At 39.0% G+C, this 23,989-nt stretch overlaps 1 protein-coding gene across 2 annotated transcripts in view; it reads left to right on the forward strand.

Annotated features, from left to right (window-relative positions):
- JAZF1 (JAZF zinc finger 1) overlaps positions 1–23,989 on the forward strand; it is a 187,799-nt gene that overhangs the window by 156,146 nt on the left and 7,664 nt on the right. For both annotated transcript variants that reach the window (XM_050322568.1, XM_050322654.1), the window contains exons 3-4: positions 919–1,115; positions 22,477–22,646. In XM_050322568.1, coding sequence (XP_050178525.1) covers positions 919–1,115; positions 22,477–22,646 — 367 coding nt within the window. The remainder of the gene's footprint in view (positions 1–918; positions 1,116–22,476; positions 22,647–23,989) is intronic.

A 23,989-nucleotide genomic window follows, 5' to 3' on the forward strand; every position in this document is an offset into this window, starting at 1 on the left:
CTAAGTGCATGAAGACTAAGTCACCCTGTTGTGGGGGAACCCCAGTCCTTTCAAGTGAGAGTTACTACAGGTGCCAGTGGCAAATGTCAGCATAAAGCAGTGTCAGGTGTTCTGGTGTAACTCTTTGTCAGTACTTGGAATGAAATGGTCTTTTTCCCTTCAATTGTTCTTTTTTGGAAGGAACCAGAGTAAAAGTGAAAAAAGCTCTTTTTATTATAGATAAGATATCCTGTGCAAAAAGTTGCACTGCTGAAATTACTGCGCTACTGGTGCACACCCTTCATCGTGCTGGTGGGATTCCCTCTCAGCTTCCCACAGAGATGAACTTTGAGTTGCAATAGGCCTTGAGCAGCATGTACTAAAGCTCTACAGAGAGACCTCACTTGGTTTTCAAGAGTTTGGAACTCCCAGTTTGAGAAATTGAAATCTAATTAGACATATTTCTTGCCAGGCAACATTGTCTAAAACCTTTAGCAGAAGGATGTGATTATACTAAGCTGGAAATGATTCCTACTATCTCTTTGACCTTCAGATTCAATACATTTGCTGCTAACATTTTTCTCTGTTTCAGCTACTTAGCTGCTTTTTCACAGAATGATTGAGTGTAGTCATTGTGAATGATTAAGTACAGTTATTGTATTATTGTTTGTAATGCTGAGCTCTGGTTGGAAAATCATCCGATCATGTGTTTGCACGATACAAATATCTAATGTAAATTCTATTGAAATCAGAAGGAAATGGATCTTTAACACTGAAATAAAGCTGTTGATGAAGTTTGTTATTTTTTAGATTTGTGTGTTGCAGAGGAACTTGTCACAGTTGAGTTTCAAGCTCCATTTGATTACTGAGGGCAAAAAATACTTTACTTAAAGCTTGTTTATGGATAGTGTTTCAAACCTCTCATCCTCTTTGTTCTAGGTTTATGACTGATGCAGCCCGACGTGAGCAGGAGTCTTTGAAGAAAAAGATTCAGCCAAAACTCTCTTTGACTTTGTCAAGCACAGTGTCCCGTGGGAATGTATCTACTCCACCTCGCCACAGCAGTGGAAGCCTTACTCCTCCAGTCACCCCTCCAATCACTCCCTCCTCTTCGTTTCGCAGTAGTACTCCTACAGGTGAGCACCTACTGTTTGGTTTATCCCAAGATAAACTAGCAGGTTTGCTACATGGCATTTAGAGAACTATAGGCATTGGCAGGCATTGGGAAGAAGAACATTTAAAGATAAAACAGAAAAGCTTTGGGCTGTTTTATTTACATTTGGGTTGCATTCTCTAAAATGTGTTTGGGCATTTTTTCCAAGCTCTTTGCTAAAGCAGAGAAGGACATGATCTTTAAAAATCACAGCTGAAATTATTACAAGAAAAAAATAGCCTTACCAGAAACACCAAATGCGCAAAAGACCTCTTATGTGTCAGTAGGAGAGCTTTGCATATGGTAAAGGGCCAGTTAAAGATTAAAAAAAAGGTGATCAGGTTTTTTTTTTTTTTTTTGTAAGGGATTTTGAATTTATGGATAAATGAGTGGCCAATGAGGAATGTTGTACTCCTGTCATCATGTAGACATGACTTACATTAGGAAACTATGTTCATTAAAAGAAATATATGAAAAAAAATTACCTGTGTTTTCTTCAAAAACAAATATTCCATTGATTTTCCCAGGTATAAAATTCCTGAAACTGAAAACTGCTTGCTCTGCCGAACCAGATCTCTTGGCCTGAGTCAGTCTGATTTACATTAGGTAGAGATCTTGTCAGATAATTCTGGTACACTTCAGAATACCAGCATGTCCTTCTAAAACGCTAAATGCATATGATAGGGTTCTGTAATAAGTAGGCTCAATATATTCTCCTTGATAGGAAATCACATGAGCATCACTGCCTTGAAAACTATTATGCCACGTGTTTTTTATATAGGCTCTTTCATGTCTCAGTATTAATGATTCAATGGAAAAGTTTTAGCAGTCCTTGCAGTGTTCTGTCTGGACGTTGCAAAATGAACTGATTGTTCAGTATGTCCCTGCTTAGAAGAAGGGAAGCACACAGAGAAAACTTAAATGATAAAGTCCTAATGTAAAGCAGAAAATTTTAGTTTTTATTAATTATCTCCCATTTGAAACAAACTGATTCATTTCCTTGACATATTACAGATGGCAAGGAGTTTCTTCTTTCTTTTGTTTACTTTTTGTACAGCTCCTCCTGAGAAGGCTGATTCATGATGTGGTCAGGTAGTATAACTTTGCACTTCTGTCAGGTACATTGGCTAGTGATGTACTCTTTGAAACACGTTCCATCAAATACTAAAGAAAATGCCAGCATCTGTCTACTTAAATATTTTTATTATTAAATATTTTTTAAACTTTCCAAGTTACTCTGAATGTTGTTTTACCTGTAGTTAAGAGAATCAGCTTGTTATAGCTGCGTTTCTGAAAGTCCTGTCTGGCAGATTATAAATAATGCCAACTTCCAGTTTCTTGTTCCAAGTTCCCTGTTGGAGCCCTCTTCCAAAGCTAGGGTTTGTAATAGCCTAGTAGCAAAAAACATGTATTCTTTAAGATTTTTTTTTAAAATTAACTATTAACTGACTTGCATTTCAGCAGCCTCAGCCCAGAATTTCCATTTTTGTAAATTTAGAAGTCTTCTGGACCTAAAGTAAGCATTTAGATTTTTCTGATAACTACAGGATTTTTCCCAGTGTTTACTTGGCATAGGATTTTGTTCTAACCTTTGTAGATGAGGTGCTCAGAATCGTGCCATGGCTGAGTTTCTCTTTCTGTGGGTACAGTACCTGCAGAGACAGCCCAGGAGGGCCAGCAGACTAATTTTAGATATGCAGCTCACATGTCTGTTATTGCCTGATGTGAATCTTTTTCCCTCAAGTGCAAGTATATATGGCAGTTGACTAACAAGGTGATACAACCAAGAGTAGTTAGGCAAGATCTGTTTCAGAGAAACAATTTAGAGTGTGTAAATCATCCTACATTTCAGCCTCACAGTGCCTACACAGCTTTCAAGCCCTACAGGCATACCCTCCACTGCATCCAGTGAGAATGAAGAATACTGCTGTATTCCTTCCGTGCAATCCTGTTTGATTTGTACTCCGAGCAAACTTGTTAATTCGTCTTTGAATGCAGGTAAACATGTATGCTGTGGTAACTTGAGAAAACAACGAGGCTGTTTCTCCTTAGGTTGCCTGAAAACGCGTCGTCTGGGTTACATTCTGTATTTGTTATAATCCCAGTGTAATCATTGTCCTCATCCTCCTTCAGAGCTATACTTTTTCAAAAACAAAATGGGATTGCTTTGACCTGACTCGTTCATGAAATTTTCAGAATGGCCACTTCCCTTTTATTATCTCCCATCTCAGTTGTTCGATGCTTTGTGAGGGTGCCAAACTTCAGCAGTGTGCCGGGCAGTACTGTTACTGCACAAGGCATGACGCCAAGAAGGTGCCACTTGAGATGCCAGAGAGGAAGCGTGCCTTCCAGGCTAGTGAGGGGGCACGCAAATACGCCTGTTCCTCAGCAGAGAGTATCTGTCCTACATGGCTTTTTGCCATTCTTGTTCAAGGTAAAAAGCGGAAACTTCACTCATCTTTTGAGTCGCATTTTCCATGTACTGTCCTCCCTTTCAGTATGCTGCTCATCTTGGCTTTCCCAGGTGTGTTAGTCTTGCCTTGGGTGAAGCCAGCAGCTGCTTGAATCCCAGTCATGTTCGTGCATGTCCTCACATCTACATCTCACCATTTCCTGATGCTTTTAAGCTACTGTTGTAATTTTTCAGCAAAGCGTAATTTCATATAATGATCTCTCATGTATGTATTGACCAGACTCAAACCCACTTAGCTTGTGAAATTTGATAAGAAACAGTTCAAGTTGGTTTGGCTGCAGACAATGTTTATTAAGTTTTGCAGTAAAAATCTGTGCCAAAAGACTGAGGGGCCACGTTCTCAGACAGAGCTGAGCAGCTTCCAAGCTGACACACATTGATGCTGCAAATGTTGCATGTGTGCATATAGTACCTTCTTCTTTGTAAATGAGTTTATTCACGGAGAAGCAGAAGTATTCAGCAAAGAAGTGTACTCTTTAAGGCTCTTCTCAGGTAATAAGGTAGACATGTATTTATCTTCAGACTCTGTATGTGTTAGTCCCCTGAAATGGCCCATTTGTGGTTTTGGTGGGAAGTAGAAATGCAGTAGTTAATTTTCTATACCTCCCCTCTCTTCCCTCAGGGTGGCTGGCATATGCTCTCTGCTTACATTTGGTTTTTTGTTCCCTCTCCTATAGCAAGTTTTCTCTTCTTCTTAAGACCTGCATCCTCTAATGATCGCAGAAAGTTCACTTTAAAAGTTTGTTCCAGTTTTTGTTTTAACAGTAGTGTCTCCCAGGAGACTTTGTTTAGTAGGGCTTAAATGCTCGTTAGAGTTCACAGGCAGGATTTAGCAAAAGAAATGGCTTCCATCAGCAGTACAGGCTCCTTGGGGTGATAGGGAAATAGAGCAAAGTAGCACCACCCCACAGCTTATTTTGGAAAGACATGAACAGTCTGCAAACATTGAAATATCTCTTTATTTAAGGAGCACTCAATTAAGTCACAAAAATTTATGTTGCCTTTATTTTTAAATGTCAATTTTAAACCCACAAAACTAATGAAGTCTAGTTATGGATAAAAATGGGGCTGGCATTGCATCTTTAACATACGCTGTTAATTTTTAAAATGTTTTCATACATCTGTGTGGCTCACAGATGAAATTTCCACCCCTAACTTCCTCGATTTTGAGTGTAAGTCAGAGCATTGACATTCTTTTGAGAACTGTGATATCTCTTCATACTGAAAAGCTTTAAAAAGATACAGTGATAGTAACTTACTGGTAATTCATTATTAAAATAACCTGTTCCCAATTTTAGTTAGAAAAGTAATTCATAGCAATGAAACTCAGACCAAAAAAAAAAAATTTAAAAAATAAAGCCACTTCTGCATTGAAGGAATGCCAAAAATCATCTGAAACCACTGTTTTTGAGATTTTTTTTCTTCTATATTTATGACTCTTTTCTTTTTTTGTTGTTGCTTTTGTTTGTTTGTTTGTTTTTAAACTATTCCAGGCTTGGAATAGTAAATTTCAGCCTGGAGTGAATTTTTGGCCTTCCTATAAATCCTAAAGTAAGAGTTTAATACCACCAACTGGTTTTTTAATGGTTCAACCCTAAGTCTTGCCCACCTCCCCCCCAAAAAAAAGCTGGAATACTTGAAAACCTCATAATTAGCATTACATTTGGCTCTGAAGAAGCTGGCTTCTCAGGCGTCCTTCCCTGTTTATTTTTAATTTTAATAGATTACAAGTTATAACATTTATACTGTTTTAATAGGTTTATAGACCCACTTACTGGCTGATCACGTTGGGCTGTGGATGGCAGCCAGTCCTGGCACAAACCATTGAGGATGCTGTGCTTGGCTGGAACAGCTGTGGCCGTTCTCTCAGCCTCCTTCCCCTTATGAAGGATATGAAAGAGCGAAGTTTTCATGGGTGGTCATAGCTGAACCCATGAGAGAATTGGCAAGTCCCATTTTGATTTGCAGCTGTCATTTAAGTAGGTGAATAACTCTTGGTTTGTCCTATTAATTAGGATAAATGCCTTTCTGGGGAGTCATATTTGTCCAGTCATTTTGATTGACTGCATTTGAAAGGTTTTACCTTTCGTTAATATGGCAGACTTCCTTGAAATTTCCACTAGTCCAATCTCGGTATTTATGAAAGTGACCCCATTTTCTACCCACAAAAAATACCAAACTTTTCAATTGTTTTTTCCTGTCTAGTGAAACTTGAAAGTAATAACTAATTTTAATCTGGAGTAAAATAATACTTTGTAGGATTTGCCTTAACTTTTAAGAAACCTAAGGTCTAAACAGTGATATTTTAATCAAATATGACTAAAAATTCAGTACAGTAGTGTTTTAAAACTTTAAAAAACTATGAGAGAGGCTTTCAAGTTAGTACTATTGATGTAGAAATCATTACATTTACCAGCTGAGGATACTATCTGAATGCTGATTTTTTTTTTAGACTTATAGTAACTGAGTACTTTTTTAGATATACAGAGCATATTCTTAAACTGAAATCAGAATCGCTTTGTAGCTGCATCAGTAATCATAAAGTTGCTCTGTTTCAGTCAGTTAGAACATACCATGTGAAATGGGCCAATTTTTGTCTACTAAATCATACTGGTGGTGAAACATGACTTTATAAAATATGCGATTCCATGACAGAAAGCAAAATTCAATATATTTTCAAGCTAAAGAAAACAAAATCAGTCTTCCCCTAGCGTCTTATTTTCAGAGCCTGGTTTAATTAGGAGTACATTTTGTACCTAGTGTGACTGCATTCTAAGTACTTGCAATAATTTTAAATATATTTTTGTTTGGTGTAGGTTTAGGTACCTAAATTAAAGAGAATCATGTCCCATTTACATCATTAGGGAATCTCTTCTAAGATTAAATATCTTCTAAGAGGTATATATAAGCTTTTATTCAATAAAATTAATAGATCCTTACAACTCAGACTATTAATCTTTTCTGTGATTCAGCTGGATTTTGTTCAGGATTCAAATGCAACTAACTACTGGCAAAACAGTGACCAAAAAGTTACAGCTTCCTTCTGTGTTAACAAGTGTTCTTCTTGCTGATGAAATAATTTAGAGCTTCATTGTTCCCTCTGTGGGTGATTAATTTACAGGGGGAGAAAGTCTCCATATTACAACAAAAGATCTCCTTTCTCCTCCTACCAAAGGCAGTTGGGACTCAAAAATTAATCTGTAAGGACCCACCTTGCTTCTGAACCATTAAGGACTTGTCTATCGTGGAAGCTTTGATTTTGAGAAGCAACACACTGTGTGGCAGTTAATGAGTTTTCCCAATAAACCTTGTTATCTTGTGTACAGTTAATGACATGAGATATCATTCCTATAATTCTGCTGTGTAGCATTTGCTTTCATGGATAACTCAAGAAGGAATCCCAAGGGCCTCTTCTTGAATCTGTTCCCTTTTCTTTTCCAAGAATGCAAAAGCTGAAAGAAAACCACCCATTGTTTGCTGGTAATAGTAATCAAAACCACAATAGTAACCAGCTTTTGGAACTGGGCATTGGAATAGAGTAACAGGCATGCTGGAAACTAATATGGTTTACATTCTAAATGTGTGTTTAATTTTTTTTACTTCAAGTTGTTTAAAAAATGCGTTGTTGTAATGTAAAAGCTCATTCCTCTTCATAGGTATCAAAGCAGCTAACATTTCAGTACAGTTTCCATATGTTAGGCTTTCAACAATGAAGTAATCATATGGCACAGACAGCTGTTGTGCAGAGTGCTGTAACAGCACATTAAACAGGATCCAGCAAGAAAAAGAGATCTGCTAAGCTGAACTACTTTGTGAGTTTAAAGTAGCCAGCAGAAATTTAAAAGAACAGGGGTGTTCCCCCCGCAAGTTAATCAAGGACTTAGAGAAGTTAGGTGCTCAAGACTTTTTTTATTGATAGATATGCTATCTATATGTAGCCAAATTGAATTTGTAGCAGGACTGCTATTTATATCAGAATCTCTTTGGCTTCTGTCAGCAGGTGGCATTTCTGAACTCCATGTTAGGTTGAATTAGAGTACACTATGAACCATTAAATACGCTATTCAGTTGATAATCTGCAACAGCTTTTTCTTTGGGTGATGCAGGTTTATTCAATACTGCTACAGATAGAGAGATCTTGCTCTTTTGTGGTGGGCTCCTTTTTTTAAGCACAGAGCACTGCAAAATATTCCTTGATTAACGTCTTAAAGGAGCTTGAAATTAGACTTGGCAGGACAAGCCAGTGGAAACAAATACATATAATAATAATGGCCAGTCTTCGCGAGCGAAGATCCGGGGAAGGTCTTTCCACCTTCCAGCCTGCGCATTGGATTTTTTAGGTGAGACACAGTGTGCGCGGAACTGAGCCCACCCTTTAATCCTAAGGTTCATCTGCCGGGGCCAAGCGAGCTTGGACGGTGGCAGCGAGGTCCTTAGGACGTAGGTGGGTTGCCTTTTAAGGGCTAACGAGCCCCACCTGCCCGGGAGTGGCCCTGACCGGGAATCGAACCCGAGCCTCGTTGGTGACAGCGCCGCGCCTTTACCACTAGACCACCAGGGGCTCTGGAAACAAATACACATTGATGGCATTTTGACACTCATGCTGCAAATTCAGGTCACGTGCACTTCAGCACATGACTTATGTTAAACACCTAAGACTGAGGAGATAAATGCTGCCTGACTTCGGGCACATAACAAGCATTTTGTCAGACTGGAATGAAGTATTCAGCGCTTGCAGAGATGCAAACTCAAGAATTTATGTAGTCACAAAAGCCCAACTTCAGCCATTCGTTCCAAAAATTCTTCACCTGTGCTAGCGTACTGTCAATGCTTAAATTTAATTATTACACTTTATGTTAGTGTGGCATCATGCAGATGTAATTGAAAAAATAATTAAAAGTAGAAATATGAAATCAAATCCCAGGGCTCTTGTCTTAAATTGTTGCTGAGAAGTGGGCTAAGAGTGCTACATTTTTGTGTGTTTGACTTATGGAGTGTCTAGCATAATAAAAGCACGAATCAACCAAGCTCTACTGCAGTTTGAAAAAATACACTTTTAGATGTCTGAGGAACCATCTCATTATTTGTTCAGAACTTTCTACTGGTTTAATTGCCTGTTTGGAAACAGAGCTTTTTTGCTATGTTTTTATTAAAAATTAGATATATAGACTCACTCTTGTATAAACAGTATGGGCAAATAAGTAAGCCATACTTCACAAAATTAAGACCAAATTCTGTTCTCCAGCATAATGAAAGTTTGTCTGAATGCATATGATATTTCAGGCCTGCAAGGTACGATAAAATCTATGTTAAAATATCTTGAAGAAACTATGCTGGGGTCTGTGACAAAAAAAAGAAACTGTGTTGGGGTCTCCCTCTGAGGGGCTTCACTGGTGCCAGGATTTCACATTGCTGTGCCATCAATGGAAGAGAACTTTCTTTATTGGAGCAAAAATGGTTCCATCTAATTGCAGGTCTGGGGCTCTATGTTAATCCTGCACACTAACTAATAAATACATATGTTTGCCCAGCATTTAGCAATCTGAGGCACTTATTCTAACAGAGCCTTATGGGTGTTCTTGTAAAAAATAATTAAAAAAATAATGAATGACATTGTGCAAAACATATGACTTAACTATAATATATGTGTGTGCTTAGACATGGTATGAGATTTTAACGTGAGCTTTTGGCTGAGGTCGTGACTAAGCATGAATAATAAGTGAAATCTGTGGTAGTTTCTAGTTTCTGCCTTAAGGAATAAAGCTATAGTAGGAGGTTTCTAATAACAATGAAAAATAATAAGTAAAAATGCAATTATTTCATGTAGGGGTTTTCTTAGAACAGGTGGGATTTGTTCCCAGCAACAGCTAAAAGATGGGGATTTTTTCAGAGCTAAATGCCACATTCCCCTTCTAGGGAGCCAGGCTTTAGCATTGTACATATTCATCTTTTTCTTCAGTAATCCAAAGTGAAAAATGCTCAAGTGCTCCATACTGTGCTTGGCTAAGTGCTTCAGAAATTGATCTCTTTTTTTTTTTTCCTAGCTGTCATCTACTGTCAGATAACTGTTTGGGTTCCTTAGAGGGGCAAAAGTATTTATTATACTGGCTACTCATGGAGTAAACCAAACCAAAAGAATTACAGTCCCAGAACATACTGAAATTTATGCCTGGAGGATCTGTGGAGCAAAGATAATCCCATATTGCAGGCACAGCAACAGTGTTATTTCTCGGACATGACTGCATGGCAAATAGTAATTTAGCAACTTATAGCTCCAAATCAAACAGTTTGAAATTATCGTGAGGACCAACAACATTAACTTAGTCAGACCTGCACATTTATTGAAATCTGGCTGTGTGATTACCTGGGTACCCCTTCTGCAGTTGGGCTGGACCCTAAAAGAAAGATGAGAGTTGGCCCAGGCATGATGGCTGTTTCTCTTACAAGGGAGGCCGTCGTGGGGGTTTCTGTGTCTCCTAGGCAGAACTGCGGTCTTTAAGGACTTTGCAAACCCCAGGCCCCTTTGCCTTACAGAAGTGATTTGGTTTGTTTTACAGTGGGTTTGGGACCCCCCCCAAAGGCCACCTCTTTCAGTGTGGATGGACTGCATGAATGATGGGTGCTGGTTAAGTCTTTGCAGGGAGTACAGGGCCCCAAGTCCATGACTACAGTTCTTTCGGAGTCCTGTTGCTTTGGGGTTCAGATCCTGGAGTATTTCTGCAGGGCTGTGCTAGGCAAGCCAAATATAAATTTTTCAGAGGTTTGGTATTCCCACTGATCAAGGGCTGTAACTTGTGAATATGGAGCAAAATTATGGAGATTCTCCTGGAAGTAACCTTTTTCTATGGTTTTCACAAAGACACATACCATGATAACCTCCCCTGCTTAGTCCTTTTTTTTAACTGCACCCTAACTGCCTTACAACCTAAGTACAGAAAGGCCTATACTACATTCACAAAATTAAATGACTTGAAAGTGGTGCTTCTTACAATTTAAATTGATTTCAAAGTTAAAAGGCTGTTTATAAGTGTATATAGAGGAAAGTAAGATTGATATAAAATAGCTGGTGGGGAAAATAGGGCTGTGCTGTGAGGGGAAATATATGAAGACCTTTTTATTTAATCACAATTCTTCTCATAGCTTTCCTCCACATTTTCTGGTTTTCTTCCTTTTTCTGCTTTATGGGTGCATTTCCCTTATAATTCTGTTAGATTTCTTATTTGGTCTTTAACTTGGCAGTAAAAATGTGTTGAGCCCAGTTTGCTGTAAAAATATATTCTGGGAAGATTGACTCAGTTGTCAGATTTTGTGCTTTCCAGTAGAATTCTGAATCTTGCCAGAGGAAAAGGCATATCAAAAATTTAACATTATATTTTATTTCTCTCATCTTGCTCACTGCAGGTAGCTTTACATGTAATCTCCTGCTTGTTGGACATTGTCTTCCCAGCCCCTTCAGAGCATTCTTGTTTGGTACAGACTATAAGTTGCACTGACAATTGTAAAGCTACTGTGCTGTAGAATTGTATTTTAATTGCACATACCTGTAATTAATTGTATGGGAATTTTCACAGTACTCTCCCCAAGGAACAATTTAATTGAAAAGTAGCTGAGTTGTCTAGACTATAGCAACTCATAAAATCATCACTAGTTTTGGGTTTTGAGCTACAAAGCAGCAATAGAAACATGGCTTGTAGATTTAAAGTACTTCCAAGCACAGGAAATGTTTTATAATCCCCATCGTAGTAGTCTAACCTGGCAAACTGTTTTTAACAGGGTCGAGAACAAAAAATGTATAATAAGCTTAAAAGTAAAGATTATCTCTGTGTTAATTTGTGATAGGGTAGGAGGTTTTTTGGTGTAGAAGTTCCTCCATCATACATGGACGTTTCTTCCTCAAAATGTGTAAAGAATATATATTTTGTAGAAAGCACATTGTGCCTGCCTTTCACAGCTTGTGGCATAGCTGGTTTAACATAGGAATAGTGTGACACTCAAAAAGGTACTTCAGTGGTTCTTGGTAACAATGACAGCATTCATTTTTGTGTGTTTATACTGCAAAAGCCAATTGCTGGAAGGATTTTTTTTTTTTTCTATTTAGCTTTGCAAGTAATCTTCTAATTATTTTGAAAATTGCTAACTGAAAACACAAAATTTTTTTTTGAAAGATAGAAACAGTAGTTGGCCACAGGGAGCTTTTAGGTGCTTATTTAAATTGTTTATTTATAATATATATTTATTTATAATTACTTATTTAATATAAGCACACAAATATCTCTCTATATATGTACTTGTATATATATATATACACATCTATAATACCATTAAACAGAATTCATCTGTACCATGGTAGTGCCTCAAGGACTGAAAAAATTGCTGAACATCTAGCAGTGCTGTATGTCTGCACACTGAAAGCGGTTGTGTTTTCAGTGCCTTGCCGGAAAAAAACCACACTCATTTAGGCAGCACTTCAGTCTGCTGAAGATGATGAAACTTAAGCAAATGTTTGAGTTTTCCTTGCATTGTAGCCAAAGCAAATCAGAAGTAATAAAAAGCAAGGACTAACATATCATTTAACACTCATTGACTTAAAACCCAGAGAGGTTTATTTCACGGGGGAAATGGTGTTGTTATTATGAGTTGACGTTAGCCGGTAGATGATCATCAAAATTAGGTAAAATTCTAGGAGAAACAGGGTTGTTTGTAGTTTTTGTGTGAGCTAAAGACTATGAAACATTTGCCAACTCCTAAAACCACAGATCCTCTTGTCTCTTTAGTGCCTGTGGCCTGGCAGGTGGAAGACACCACCCTAATTCTTGCTGGAGATGAAGGTTGGTGCTTTGTCCATGCTAGCAGAGGCTCCCTCTTGTAAAGTTTTTCCATATATAGTCAGACAGCACCATTCACAGAAGTTTCCGAGCACTTCTGCCTCTAATGCCAAAGGATACAAGAAGCCAAGGAGCAATGGAAAATAACAGATTGAAAAGTACTTTGATTTCAACTTCAGCTCAGTGATACATCATCTGAAACAACTCACACCTGCTATCGTAAGTTTTGTAGACCTGATTGAAACTGTGATAGCCTCAAAGAAAGGTTTGTCAGAGCATACCAGGCACAGTGCATGTTTTATTTTATCAGAATTTTTGTCTTTAAAAATGGGAGAGGAGGCATGACTCCCCACTGAATGTGTTTTTAAGTTTCGGGTGTTTAAAAATGCATTTCTTGCTCAAAAACACAAAGTAGGATTAATTAAAAAACATAACAGATCTTTCCTGTAGATTTTAGTAGTTAGAATGGCAAAAGCCTTGATTCTCACTCAGTAATGGATAGGCTTTTTAGCCCTTACTGGTAATTCTGAGTATTAGGGCTATCTCTCAAACTATGCTGATGATAGTTCTTAAATCTAGATGGTCAGAGCATTTAAAAGCCAGCAGAGAGAAGCAGCCAGTGTATTTTCATGCAGGTTAAATCCTCCCTCCCTTCGGTACATTGAAGTGGAGAATCTGCCATTGCCTCTCTCGTTGCTGGTCAGGGGTTTGTAACTCTCCTGTGCCTCATAAACATGAAATTCCCTCTGTTCGAAGCTGCTGTGAAGACGCTGAGGTGCTTTGCATCTCTGCAGCTCCTCCACACCCTGGTCCTCCATGGACAGCCTGCATTGAACCGGTCCCTTTGGCATGATGCAGCCCATTCACACATGAGGGTCAAAGGTCCAGCCCAGGAGCATCTTGGAAATCCCCACGTAGCTGGATGCTGCTGAAATCAGCACAGCTACTTGCACGGTAATAGCGATGCCTTGGATTGGAGCCTGGTCGCAGCTCGGTGCATCCTTGCTGGATTTGCACGCTTGTGAAGGCAAAGCACACGGCAGTCGGGGTGGGTAAGGACTGTGTGCATTAGCAGTTTTATGATCTGCATTGTAAGTGGCTGAATAGCTTTTGTACAGCTGTAAAGCATGCTTAACCCAATGTTATAAAACATGTCTCAAATGTATTTTCATAGCTTCATAAACTGCAGTTCATTTATGTTGGTACTTTTTATTGTAATCCTTTATCTTAAACATGAAACTGTTTCCTGATACCATTTCTTTTTTTCTTTTTTTTTTTTAATGAAAAAAGGGATAAAGAAGAGAAAAGAAAAACTTCTATTTTGTTATATGCATCAGGAGAGTCCTTAAGTACAGTAATAGTGCCCTGAACTTGTATTTTTATATTTCTAACCTCAGAATGCAGGCCTAGCAACTAAAAAGCCAAAATAACATTAATTATGACTGTTCTTCGCTGTGGTTTTTGGAGTATAAGTTTGGAACAGATGTTTGGGGGGAGTGGAGGGGGGAAGGAAGGATGGCTTGTTTCTTTTTCTCAGCCCCAACTGGTTTTAATTCTTTCTTGAACATTTTGAGAGTATCTTTAAACATTTGCCAGAGTTCAATTAACATCCTGTGACTAAAGGTGGAAAATGTCCTACTTTGTTTTTCTTCAAACATATACCTGCTCTTGCTGCCTGTGCCAAACCCAGAAAAAGAAAGGATTCCAGCTGGCATAGGTTTTATTACTGTTACATTAATTTGCAGGTTAAGCCTCAAGTTGGGAGGGGTCTGCTGGGTTGATTTATTTATTTACTTTTTTTATTTTCATGATTTTTAAAAAGTGCCATGTAAAACACTGCTATTTAATTACAGGAAGGTTACAGTCCTTTTTGGTGAGCGTTTAACAGCTTATTCTTGTTTACATGAAGTTGTAGAAATCTAGTTTTAAAATATGTTTAAAGTAGAGATTGTGTTCTTGGGTTTATCATGTTTTTTCTGTACTGTGTATAAACAGAAGATTGTACATTATTGAAAGCCCTTTTTTGTGGAAAACAGGATTGGGAAAAAAAGTTTATATAAGAATGCAAAATAACTTCCCGAGACTATTGGCGCAGTGTGACCATAAAACCTCAACAGCACATTGTGCAGTGACATTGTAACAATTTGCTTTAGCACCTCTGCAGCGTTCTCAGAAAGTCCTGTTCTACAAAACACATGCCGTGGTATCAGTTGACTGTTTTTTTCCAGAATTGGTTCTTTACATGCATGTTTTTGTGATTAGTCTGTTGCACAAGTAATTGGAAGTGGTTTTTTTTTTTTCTTATTTAGCTTATTACATGTATATTTTATTTGCATACATTTATACATTCAATAAGTTGTAACATATCTGCTTATATAGGCGTGCAAGCTCCTTTTAGTGGATTTATAATCTCTGGATTGGGATTTACAGTAGTTTAGTTTTAAAGACTGTTTTTTGATATACCAGTATCAAGATATAGATATATCGAGAAAGAAAATGGCACACAATTAGCTCCTAAGGCCAGATAGAATCCAGCTGCTCCACCAACCCCGGTATTGGCTCTGGAGGAGTATTTCTTTTTAACCTGAGTGTTGTTAGATCTGTTTCTCTTGTGGCCCAAAATGGAGAGCAGATCTCATGTGTAAACAGTTTCCAATTTTCCTGACAGTGAATAGGAATGTATGACAGTAATATCATACTAACAGTACTTTAAATGGAAACCTTTATGTTTATTTTTTACCTTTATAATTTTAGCTGTAACTCCATGATTTTAGGGTGATTTCCCATATAGACTAGCTCAGCCAAAGTCATTCTCTACCAAAATACAGTATATTCAGGTTTCTGTTTTACCTATAGAAGTGTTCACATGCTTTCCAAAGTGGATCCAAGCCTTGCAATGGAGTACATTTTCAGTCACTTAAAATTCAGCGTGAGCTTCCACTGAGCATTGAAGTGAAAACTGAAGGTGATGTGAAATGTTGGAATTGACCTGTCTACCATTTCATTTAAAACAACAAGGTGCTCCATGGTCTGGGAGTTGTAACTGTGTGTGGTTTCATCCTGTTTGAGGTACCACCCTCCAAAATAGCTGGGGGAAGTATCTTTTCAGAGTGGCGTTGTGACTCTGTGAGTTACAGTTGTCATTTCTGTGGTGACCATGAGAGAAGGAAGTCCAGAAATATCCACCCATATTCTTAGTTGCTTAAGTGTTCCCTCCTTCGGTATAGCCAACCCTAGGGTCTGAAAGCTACTCTTCAAATGATGCAAACAAACGAGAAAAATATTTTTTTGTCTGAGTTGTTTTTTCTAGTGCTTTTATGTACCTAGTGCCTAAAAATAATGATAAAAACCATACTTGTTCTTTTCATTTGAATCTGTGTTCACATCATTACATGAGGTACATTTTTTAAATTCTCTCATTGCTCTTTTGTTAACTGAGCCTTGCTTCAGCCAGAGACAATTGAAAACGAGTTCTTCTGAGTAGTAATGTATCCTAAACAGCTCGTTATTTAGCGCTTGATACTTGATCTGAGCTAGGAGAGGACTGAAAGGAAGGGTGGTTTCTCCAGAAGACACTGTTCTGGCCAAATCCTGCTCTGACTAGTGTCATGAGGAAGAGTAGGATGCTGGCAGCGGCGACAGCTGAAGGCAGGATGAGGGACTGCTCCTGGCGTGCGCGTGTGTGAGAGCAGCCCGGCAGCGACCGCCGCAGACCACACACCCGCGGGACCCGCTGCGTGGGGCTGGCAGGGGCCAGCAGGACATGCCCTGTGCCAGACCCGCCCCCCCTTGGCACGAGACCAAAGCAATAATAAGTTGTAATTGCTGTTTTGATGGCTCTTTTGTGATCATGCAGAGGGATGGAGGCCACTGCCAGCCTTGGCAAGTGCCCATTTGACAAACCATAACCATCTCAAGCAGCTCCCTCGAGTGACAGCAGAGCTGCCAAGCGTGCAATTGGCTTTGAGAACAGATTTGCCTCTCCTCTCCCAGAAATGAGGCTTGGAAATATTTGCTGGGATGAGAGAGAAAACTCATAACTGCTTGTGCACCCACTGGCTGAAGAAAGGCGCCAGCATTCACTGCAATGAACCTAGTGCTCACTGTGTATGTAGGTGTTTAATCCAAACACTGGAATTGTGCTTGCAGTCTAAAATACCAGTGTCTGCAGCACTGCACAGTGCTCTGTTTAAACTATGCTGGGTTTTCATCTATGTCTACATTGTCTTTGTGGGCATGAATGGTAAAAGTATTTTTGAAAATGCTGAATTGACCTTTCACAAAGGCTGTAAACCACTTTCTGTCCCCTGAGTCCCCTTCTGCCCCCAAAGCAAGCAAGCAAGCAAGCAAAAGACAGACCCTGGGTTAGTCTGGAGTATCCAGTGTTTGAAATCTGTTGGAGTTTGCGGAGCCACTGCATTGTGCCATCCATACCAGCTCACGGCTAGGAGAGTCCTGCTGCAGCTTCTAGACAGGGACTTGCATAGCGGCTGTGACACGTATCATTTAACTATTTCGTGTTTCATTGCCCCTAGCATTTTTTACTGAGCTTTATATAAAAGAAGAATACTTAATTTTGAATTACTTGATACATCTTTAGGTCAGCATGAGTACCAGCTGTGGGAACATTCTCCCTGGTTATGAGTATGGAGGAGACTGTGTGCATCCATGGGCACACAGGGAAGAAGTTTGTCAAATCCATAAATGTGCTTTAGTGTTAGACCAAAATTCACATAATATTAATAATTCACTTTTTTTATCAAGGAAACTGTCGCAGTATATGGGAATGCGAAGTTCTTAACATAAGAAGTGCTCTCATAAAACTGTTTCTATGAAATGCAAACTGCAAGTCCCACACGGGACGAAGTGTGAAGCTGAATTTTTATGAGAAATCCTTGGAATTACCATGAACTTTCAGTGACACCAGCAATGTTGGTTCCCACTGCAGTAAGCTATTTGCTCATAGTTATTCATTGTATACTTAAATGTATGCTTTCTGGTCACAAAAATAATTGGCAAGGATATTTTGGGTTTGTTTTTCTTCATGGGAGGAGAAAGGAAGAACTCGTAATGTTCTTGATCAGAGGTCAAGATAGATCCTACTCATTGTAATGGCACACACAGCTTGTGCTGGTTTTAATCAGCCTTGTCTTTTTTATATTTAAAGGCACAGCATAGAAGTCTTTAGATTTGAAAAGCAACGTAACTACAAATGATGTGCACCTACTAGAACTGAGATTCTTTCAAAGTTCAGGGGAAAATCCTCTATAAATCTCATGGTAGAATTAATTCACTAACACAAAAAGCAGAATTTATCTTCACTACAGTGGTGTGAATTCCAAATAAACCCCAGAAATATAAAAGATAAGGCCCCAGATTTTGAGTAGTGTAGCTGGGATTTTGTCTATTCCAGACTGTCAAATTATTACCTCTCTGCAAAATACTTCTTAGCTATTTAAATTACTGACTTCATCTACTGGAAAAAAAGAAAAAGAAGTAGATGGGCATTCATTTGCTATAGGATTAAATGATGTTCTCACTGATTTCAACAGCAAAAACTGACTGGAAGAAGAGGTAGACCAAGTCTTTATAGAGCAACTTTGCTTTTTATCACGCTACAAAGGCTTCTTACCCTGCAGGCAATAATCATAATCCCTTTTCATGCATGTCTTTACTTTTGGCAAGTAAACTGCTGTGATGCAGACAGCTTTCTCCTTTGTGATGGGTTGTTTAAATGCGGTGTGAAAATTACAAGAGAAATAACTTGCCAGAACTCTTTGTGACCCGGTATGTTTTCTGTCTTCTCATATCTGGTAATTTCATGTGATACCTGGCTCTGGTATGGCATTCTATGCAAGCTGTGCCTTAGTGGCACAGTCCATCTCCACCAGTGGAGTCCATCTCTCCTTTGAGGGGTAGTGGCATTGTCTCAGCATGGCAAATTCCAGGAGGGGAAAAAATAAAAAACACCACAACAAACTAAACTAGCATTCTTTCCTTGCCTTTGTTTTGTGTTATTTTTTTGGTCTGCTTGGGGGCAGCACAGATGCAGTGAGTCTTTTGGCAAGGCTCCTGGAGTGAGGAGTGGGGAAATGGCTTTGTGGGCCAGGACTGAAAGAATATTACATGCGAGGGTGGGCTCAGTATTAAGATTTAACTCAGTCATTTGGATAATAAAGCAGTGGGTTTAGGTTAGGCTGAGGTAGAACTATGTAGGGTCTCTGAATGACAGCCAGATGATTAAACTTGATATTATGGTAAAGAGTAATGAGCTAGCAAGGAACCTCAGAAAAAAGCATTGCCAGAGGAGTAAGGTGGAGAAGGCAGTTTCCTTGCTATTGCAAGAACTAGTGTTTAGTTATGGTAATAATACTGTGTATTTGTACACTGCCTTGCTGAAAGCACACGCTTCTCTATCAGATCAGATATTTCGATGCTTCGCCTTAGAAAACTGTGTGCTGTTGAGTTCTGGGGAGGGTTCTTTTGCCATTCACACTTCTGAAGCCTGATTCTGATATTTTTCCTTTGAGTACTGATGGGGGAACGATCAATCTGCCTTCCAAGCACAGTGTGGAACGGTAAAGCCATTAGCACACGTGCTGCAGGAACAGTTCTGCTCAGTCCCCTAGAAGGGCAGCGTGCCCCAGCAGAACATCCTGTTTTCCGTATGCATGGCAGCATCCACAGGGAGATCACTGAGCCAGCTCTCTTGGAGCTCTCTTAAGAGTTATTGCAAATGCTTGCCCAATTCACGCAGTTGTTACACCCTGGACCAGGCCACAGGTTAAGACGCAAAGGTGTGCAATTATTTTTTTTCCTTTTAAAAATAAATATTTACAGATATAATTGTGAAATACCAGCCAAGTTGGGAAAAAAAAAAAAAGGCAAGCAAGCAAGCTCTATCTTGATCAAAGTGCACTGCTGTGCACTTCCCCTTCGGCACGCTGCTGGTCCTCTGGAAAGCTGCCCGAAGGAGCCAGGGCAGCCGGCGGCTCGGGTTGCAGTTTGTACACCTGACGTGTAGCTGAGGGCCAGGGACTCCTGCTCGGCATGGGAACGGCTTCGCAAACCCACCGTCCTCAGCACTGCACCACTTAATTAAAATACCTCATCCAGGGGCTGTTTATAATGGCAGCACCAACCTCTGTGTTGTGCTTTTTGTTTTTCCTCTTTTTTTTTTATTTCTCCCCTCTCTGATGTGTTGCGCGCAGCCAGTGAGGCACCACGAGTTGCTGCTCTTAGACACTGACAACTAAGGAAATTAAATTCTGAGGCAGAATAAGTTAAAAGCATGACTAAATCAGTGTTGTTTTTCTTTGACAACTGAAACAACATAATTATTTTAAGGTTAAATTTTTATTGCAAATGAATTTTTTTTCAAGGCAGTAATTTTTTTGCATTTTCCTTATACCAAGACCTTTTTAAATACATTTTGGGATTTTTTTTTTTTAAGAGAGTAGAAACAATAGAGTTCAGTAGGCCACTGTTCGATAAAAGCAGTGATAGACTGCAGCTCCAGCTTTGCATGAATATGGCACCATTAGTATTACTGCTTTGTTCAAGAAGAAAGACATATTTTTATGATCATCCATATGAAAAGGCTCATCATATATGTAAAATTTGTATTGATGTCTGGATTTAAAAATTTGTGACTGGAGCATTTGCTTATATTGTTTAAACAACTGCTTTGACTGTACTCGACCAAATCTTGTATTTTTGTAAGTTATTTAAAAACCACCATAAGGGTTGTCTAATCTCACAGATGCTTACGCACACATTTTGGTCTTTTCTGTCTCTCTCCTTCACTGAGTCTACCTACAAGTGAAATACAGGCAAAAGGTCTTACAGAATTGGTTCTTATTGTACAAAGTTTTTAGAAAAATTAAAAGGGTACCCTTTAATTCCTTCATGAAAACCTAGGGAAATGCATAACAGCACTGATTGTTGATTCTTCCCACTGTTCTGTATATCTCTTCCCTTATTTACCATATTGCATAATAGGTTTTGTAGAGATTGTTGCTTTATAAAAGCAGCCTCCTCATTATCACTAAAAGGAATGGTATCATTAAAATATGCCTAACAGTCTCAAATGATGTTTTCTTTGGGAGGACAAAGTCCTGCTTGGGAGGAAATCACCCCTTCATGAGAGAGCTCATAAGGGGGATGATTATAATGGCAGAAATTTTTGGTATCAGTGTTTAGAATTGTATACTTTGTCATCCTAGGAGTGCATATGTGTATTTACAATAGGGTTTTCTGTTGCATTTGCTTTAAAAAAACTCACTGAGCTAAAACGTTTGAAAGGAACAGCTTGAGGAATTTTTTCCATCAAGATACAATCAAGGGCAGGAAATCGTAGAAGCAGAGTTGTGGGTTTGCCTCCATTTTTTTATTAGTTAATTAAACTATAACAACTCTTAACTTCATTTTAGGTTAACTGTTCCTAGAGTTCAGAAATATTTTAAGAGGTCAATAATGCTTTCTTTGGCTTTCACTCGTTCGGTGTGGGATAAGGAGTCGCAGTCAGCAGGGCAGAGTTTTCCAGATGTGCGGCAGAGCGTGTGTGCGTGCGCGCATGTCGACAGTTGTTGCTGGTGGGAAACCATCCATCTTTCCTCATCTGCGCACCACCCTGTACGGATGAGAACCACAGGAAAGAAACGTGGACAGCCTGACATCTGTAAGCGAACTTACAGTATCTGACTAAAGCTCAGGAGCCCTGAGCTGCGCTTGCAGCTACCAGTTGACACGTGTTGTTACTCAGTGCTGAGCCTGACTGGGAATACGGGGGGAGGGGGAGTCCGAGGGGAAAGGTTTGAGACGATGAGTGTGTATTTAGTTTCACCAGAAGCAAAAAAAAACCCTAAAGAACCCATACTGCTTTGCAGCATGGGTTTTCCCTGTGAATTCAGGACGTTTCTTTTTTAAAGTGCCATGAGGCATCTGTCTGCATCTTCTTCTTGGTGCATTAGAGCTGCTTAGAGGCGTGCACTGAAAGGGCATATGAGGGAAGCAAATAGAGCCATGGAAGTGTCACATAACTGTCTTTAATAACGGGAGCTATTCCAGCACTCGGAGCCAAATTGTCTTTCAACATAAAGGATAAAATTTAGCAGAGCTAGGAAAGGGAAAAAAAGAAAGGGGAGGGGAAACACAGCACCACCTCCTGCTGACACCACAGAAGTTTCCCTCAGCTTTCTCTCTCTCTCTCTCTCTGTGCATATATTTTCTTTTTAATCAGCTGGGGCTCTTCCCTCCCCTGCTTTTTTTTTACTTTATTTTTATAGTTGGAATTCTGCTTTTCTAATTTCTCTTGTTTCCCATTTAACTTCTTCAGAGGATTTCATTAATAGTTATTGCAATTAAAAATAATAAATAAACTCAGCACCAGCTGCTCAGATGGCTGTTGTAGCATATCTGGAACACAATGTGGTCTGTTCAGGGCAGCCACACAATGCAATTTATCCCCACACCTGAGGGAATGAATTTCACAACTATAATTGCTACAATATAATTCTTATTAATGTTGTGCTATAATTCCTATTAATTCCAAAGGGCTAGTAAATGCATTAGGACTTGTCAACATATTATTTTACACTGTTTATGATCTGTAGAATTACACTCTTCAGTTTTGTATTGCATAAAGAAATGCCTTAAAATTAGCCTTAACTGGGGGGGGTGGGATGAGAGGGAGCACATTTTCTGTTCAGGCACTGGGAAAGCCAGAAGGATCCTGGTGTTTGAGAAACAATGAAACTGTATTTTCATATCAGTCCTTTGAACTTTCTTTGCCACGCAATTAACAGTTTATGAAGATATATTAATAATGCCTCTCCTGGTTATTAGAAAAAGAACCACTGGTGTCTTTATGAAGGAATAAAAAACTACAAGAAAGATAGGGTTATAAAATTTAAAATAACTGTCTTCCAGAAAACACAAAAGTGGGGAAATTACAAGTCATTGTAACTGATGTAATAAATGCAGAATGGCTTATCTTGCTCTGCTCTTATTTATTCTCTTTTTATCTGACTATCCTGCTTTTCTAGGTAGTGAATATGATGAGGAGGAAGTAGACTATGAAGAATCAGACAGTGATGAGTCCTGGACTACAGAAAGTGCTATCAGCTCTGAAGCTATCCTTAGCTCAATGTGCATGAACGGAGGGGATGAGAAACCTTTTGCCTGTCCTGTTCCTGGATGTAAAAAAAGATATAAGGTAAGCAGTAGTGCAGACCTACCTTTTTTCTTGATAAAGTGTAGTCAGGGCAAAGCCTTTAAAATCAGTTTGCACCTTTCTCATTTAATACTTTTCACAATTATGTTTGTGGTATTTTAGCAGAATATTTTATTCACTGGTTTCCTCTCAAGCACAGCCAAGTTGTCAGTTTTACAAGGGGTGCCTTTTGCATCCCTGTCTGTCAAGATAGATTACATACTCTTTTGCCTTACACCTTTTAACGAGCTTTCTGTTATTTAGACAAATTTACTGCAGAATGCAGGAGGTACTACAAGCAAAATAATCTCTTGGGTCCCTTTTAGAGACACGAAATGAAAAGCTTTTGCTCATCTGTGCGAAATGAATTCCTTCTGCTTAACTGCTAGAGATACTGCTCTTCTTTAGTGAGAATGTGCCCAGGGTACATTTTCTGGTAAAGATGATGTGCAGGATGTGGTGATTAGTATCTTGCAAGTCAGAATTCATCTTGGGAAGGCAGAGTCTTGGAGAAATTCAGACCTCATTCTGACCTGGGTGCCAGTCCCCGTGACCCGTCTGTACAGCCATCAATGACTGTGTACAGTGCAGGGTTTGCATTGCTCTATGTGACTGCTGGGAAACAATTCCCCAAACACACACCCCCTTCTTTGATTACTCTCCATCATGAGAAATTTTTGTCTCTTTATGAAAGTGAAACATTTCTAAATTTGAACGTTGAGTGGCTGATGTAGAACGTGCTATGATGTGAGGGATAGGAGTGTTGCTTCACATCAGTCAGTGCAGAGGCAGATGAAATTGTATTGAACAGCTTGGACTTCAGTATGGTATTCTCTAGTCATTCCCATTTGGGAACAGAAATAGCATGTTAGCATACTTTCTCTAACTAATTTTCTGACGTTTTTATATGAACTACTGGAAAACTGACTTATACCCTAGAAAAAGCTGCAGTGGTCAGGTCAGTTTTATACTAGTTCTGTTTTATGGCTTCTCCTTTAAATAACTGACAAGTAGAGAAGAGACGAGAGGAGAAATATGAAATAGAAACATAGGAGGACCAATAGCATTTCAGATAAAACTGTTATGACAAGAATGAATAAACTGTGCATGAAACCACGTAGTGGCTGAAAACGTGTTGCAGTGATGCTGCAGCTGGGCTGTGGCAGATCCCACAGCAGCAAATCACAAGACTCAGATTCCTGTACAGATCACTTAATATTAACAATACTTTTTCTTAAAACATGGACAGGAAAGCAGTGTACTCATTTCTTAGTGACGTACAAGTCTTTTTCCTATATCAGGAGAATAAACACTATTCATTTCAGAGATTTCAGGATAATCTCTGC

Source organism: Myiozetetes cayanensis, unplaced genomic scaffold, assembly GCF_022539395.1.
Source record: "Myiozetetes cayanensis isolate MyiCay16 unplaced genomic scaffold, myiCay2020 scf1, whole genome shotgun sequence".
NCBI lineage: Eukaryota > Metazoa > Chordata > Aves > Passeriformes > Tyrannidae > Myiozetetes > Myiozetetes cayanensis.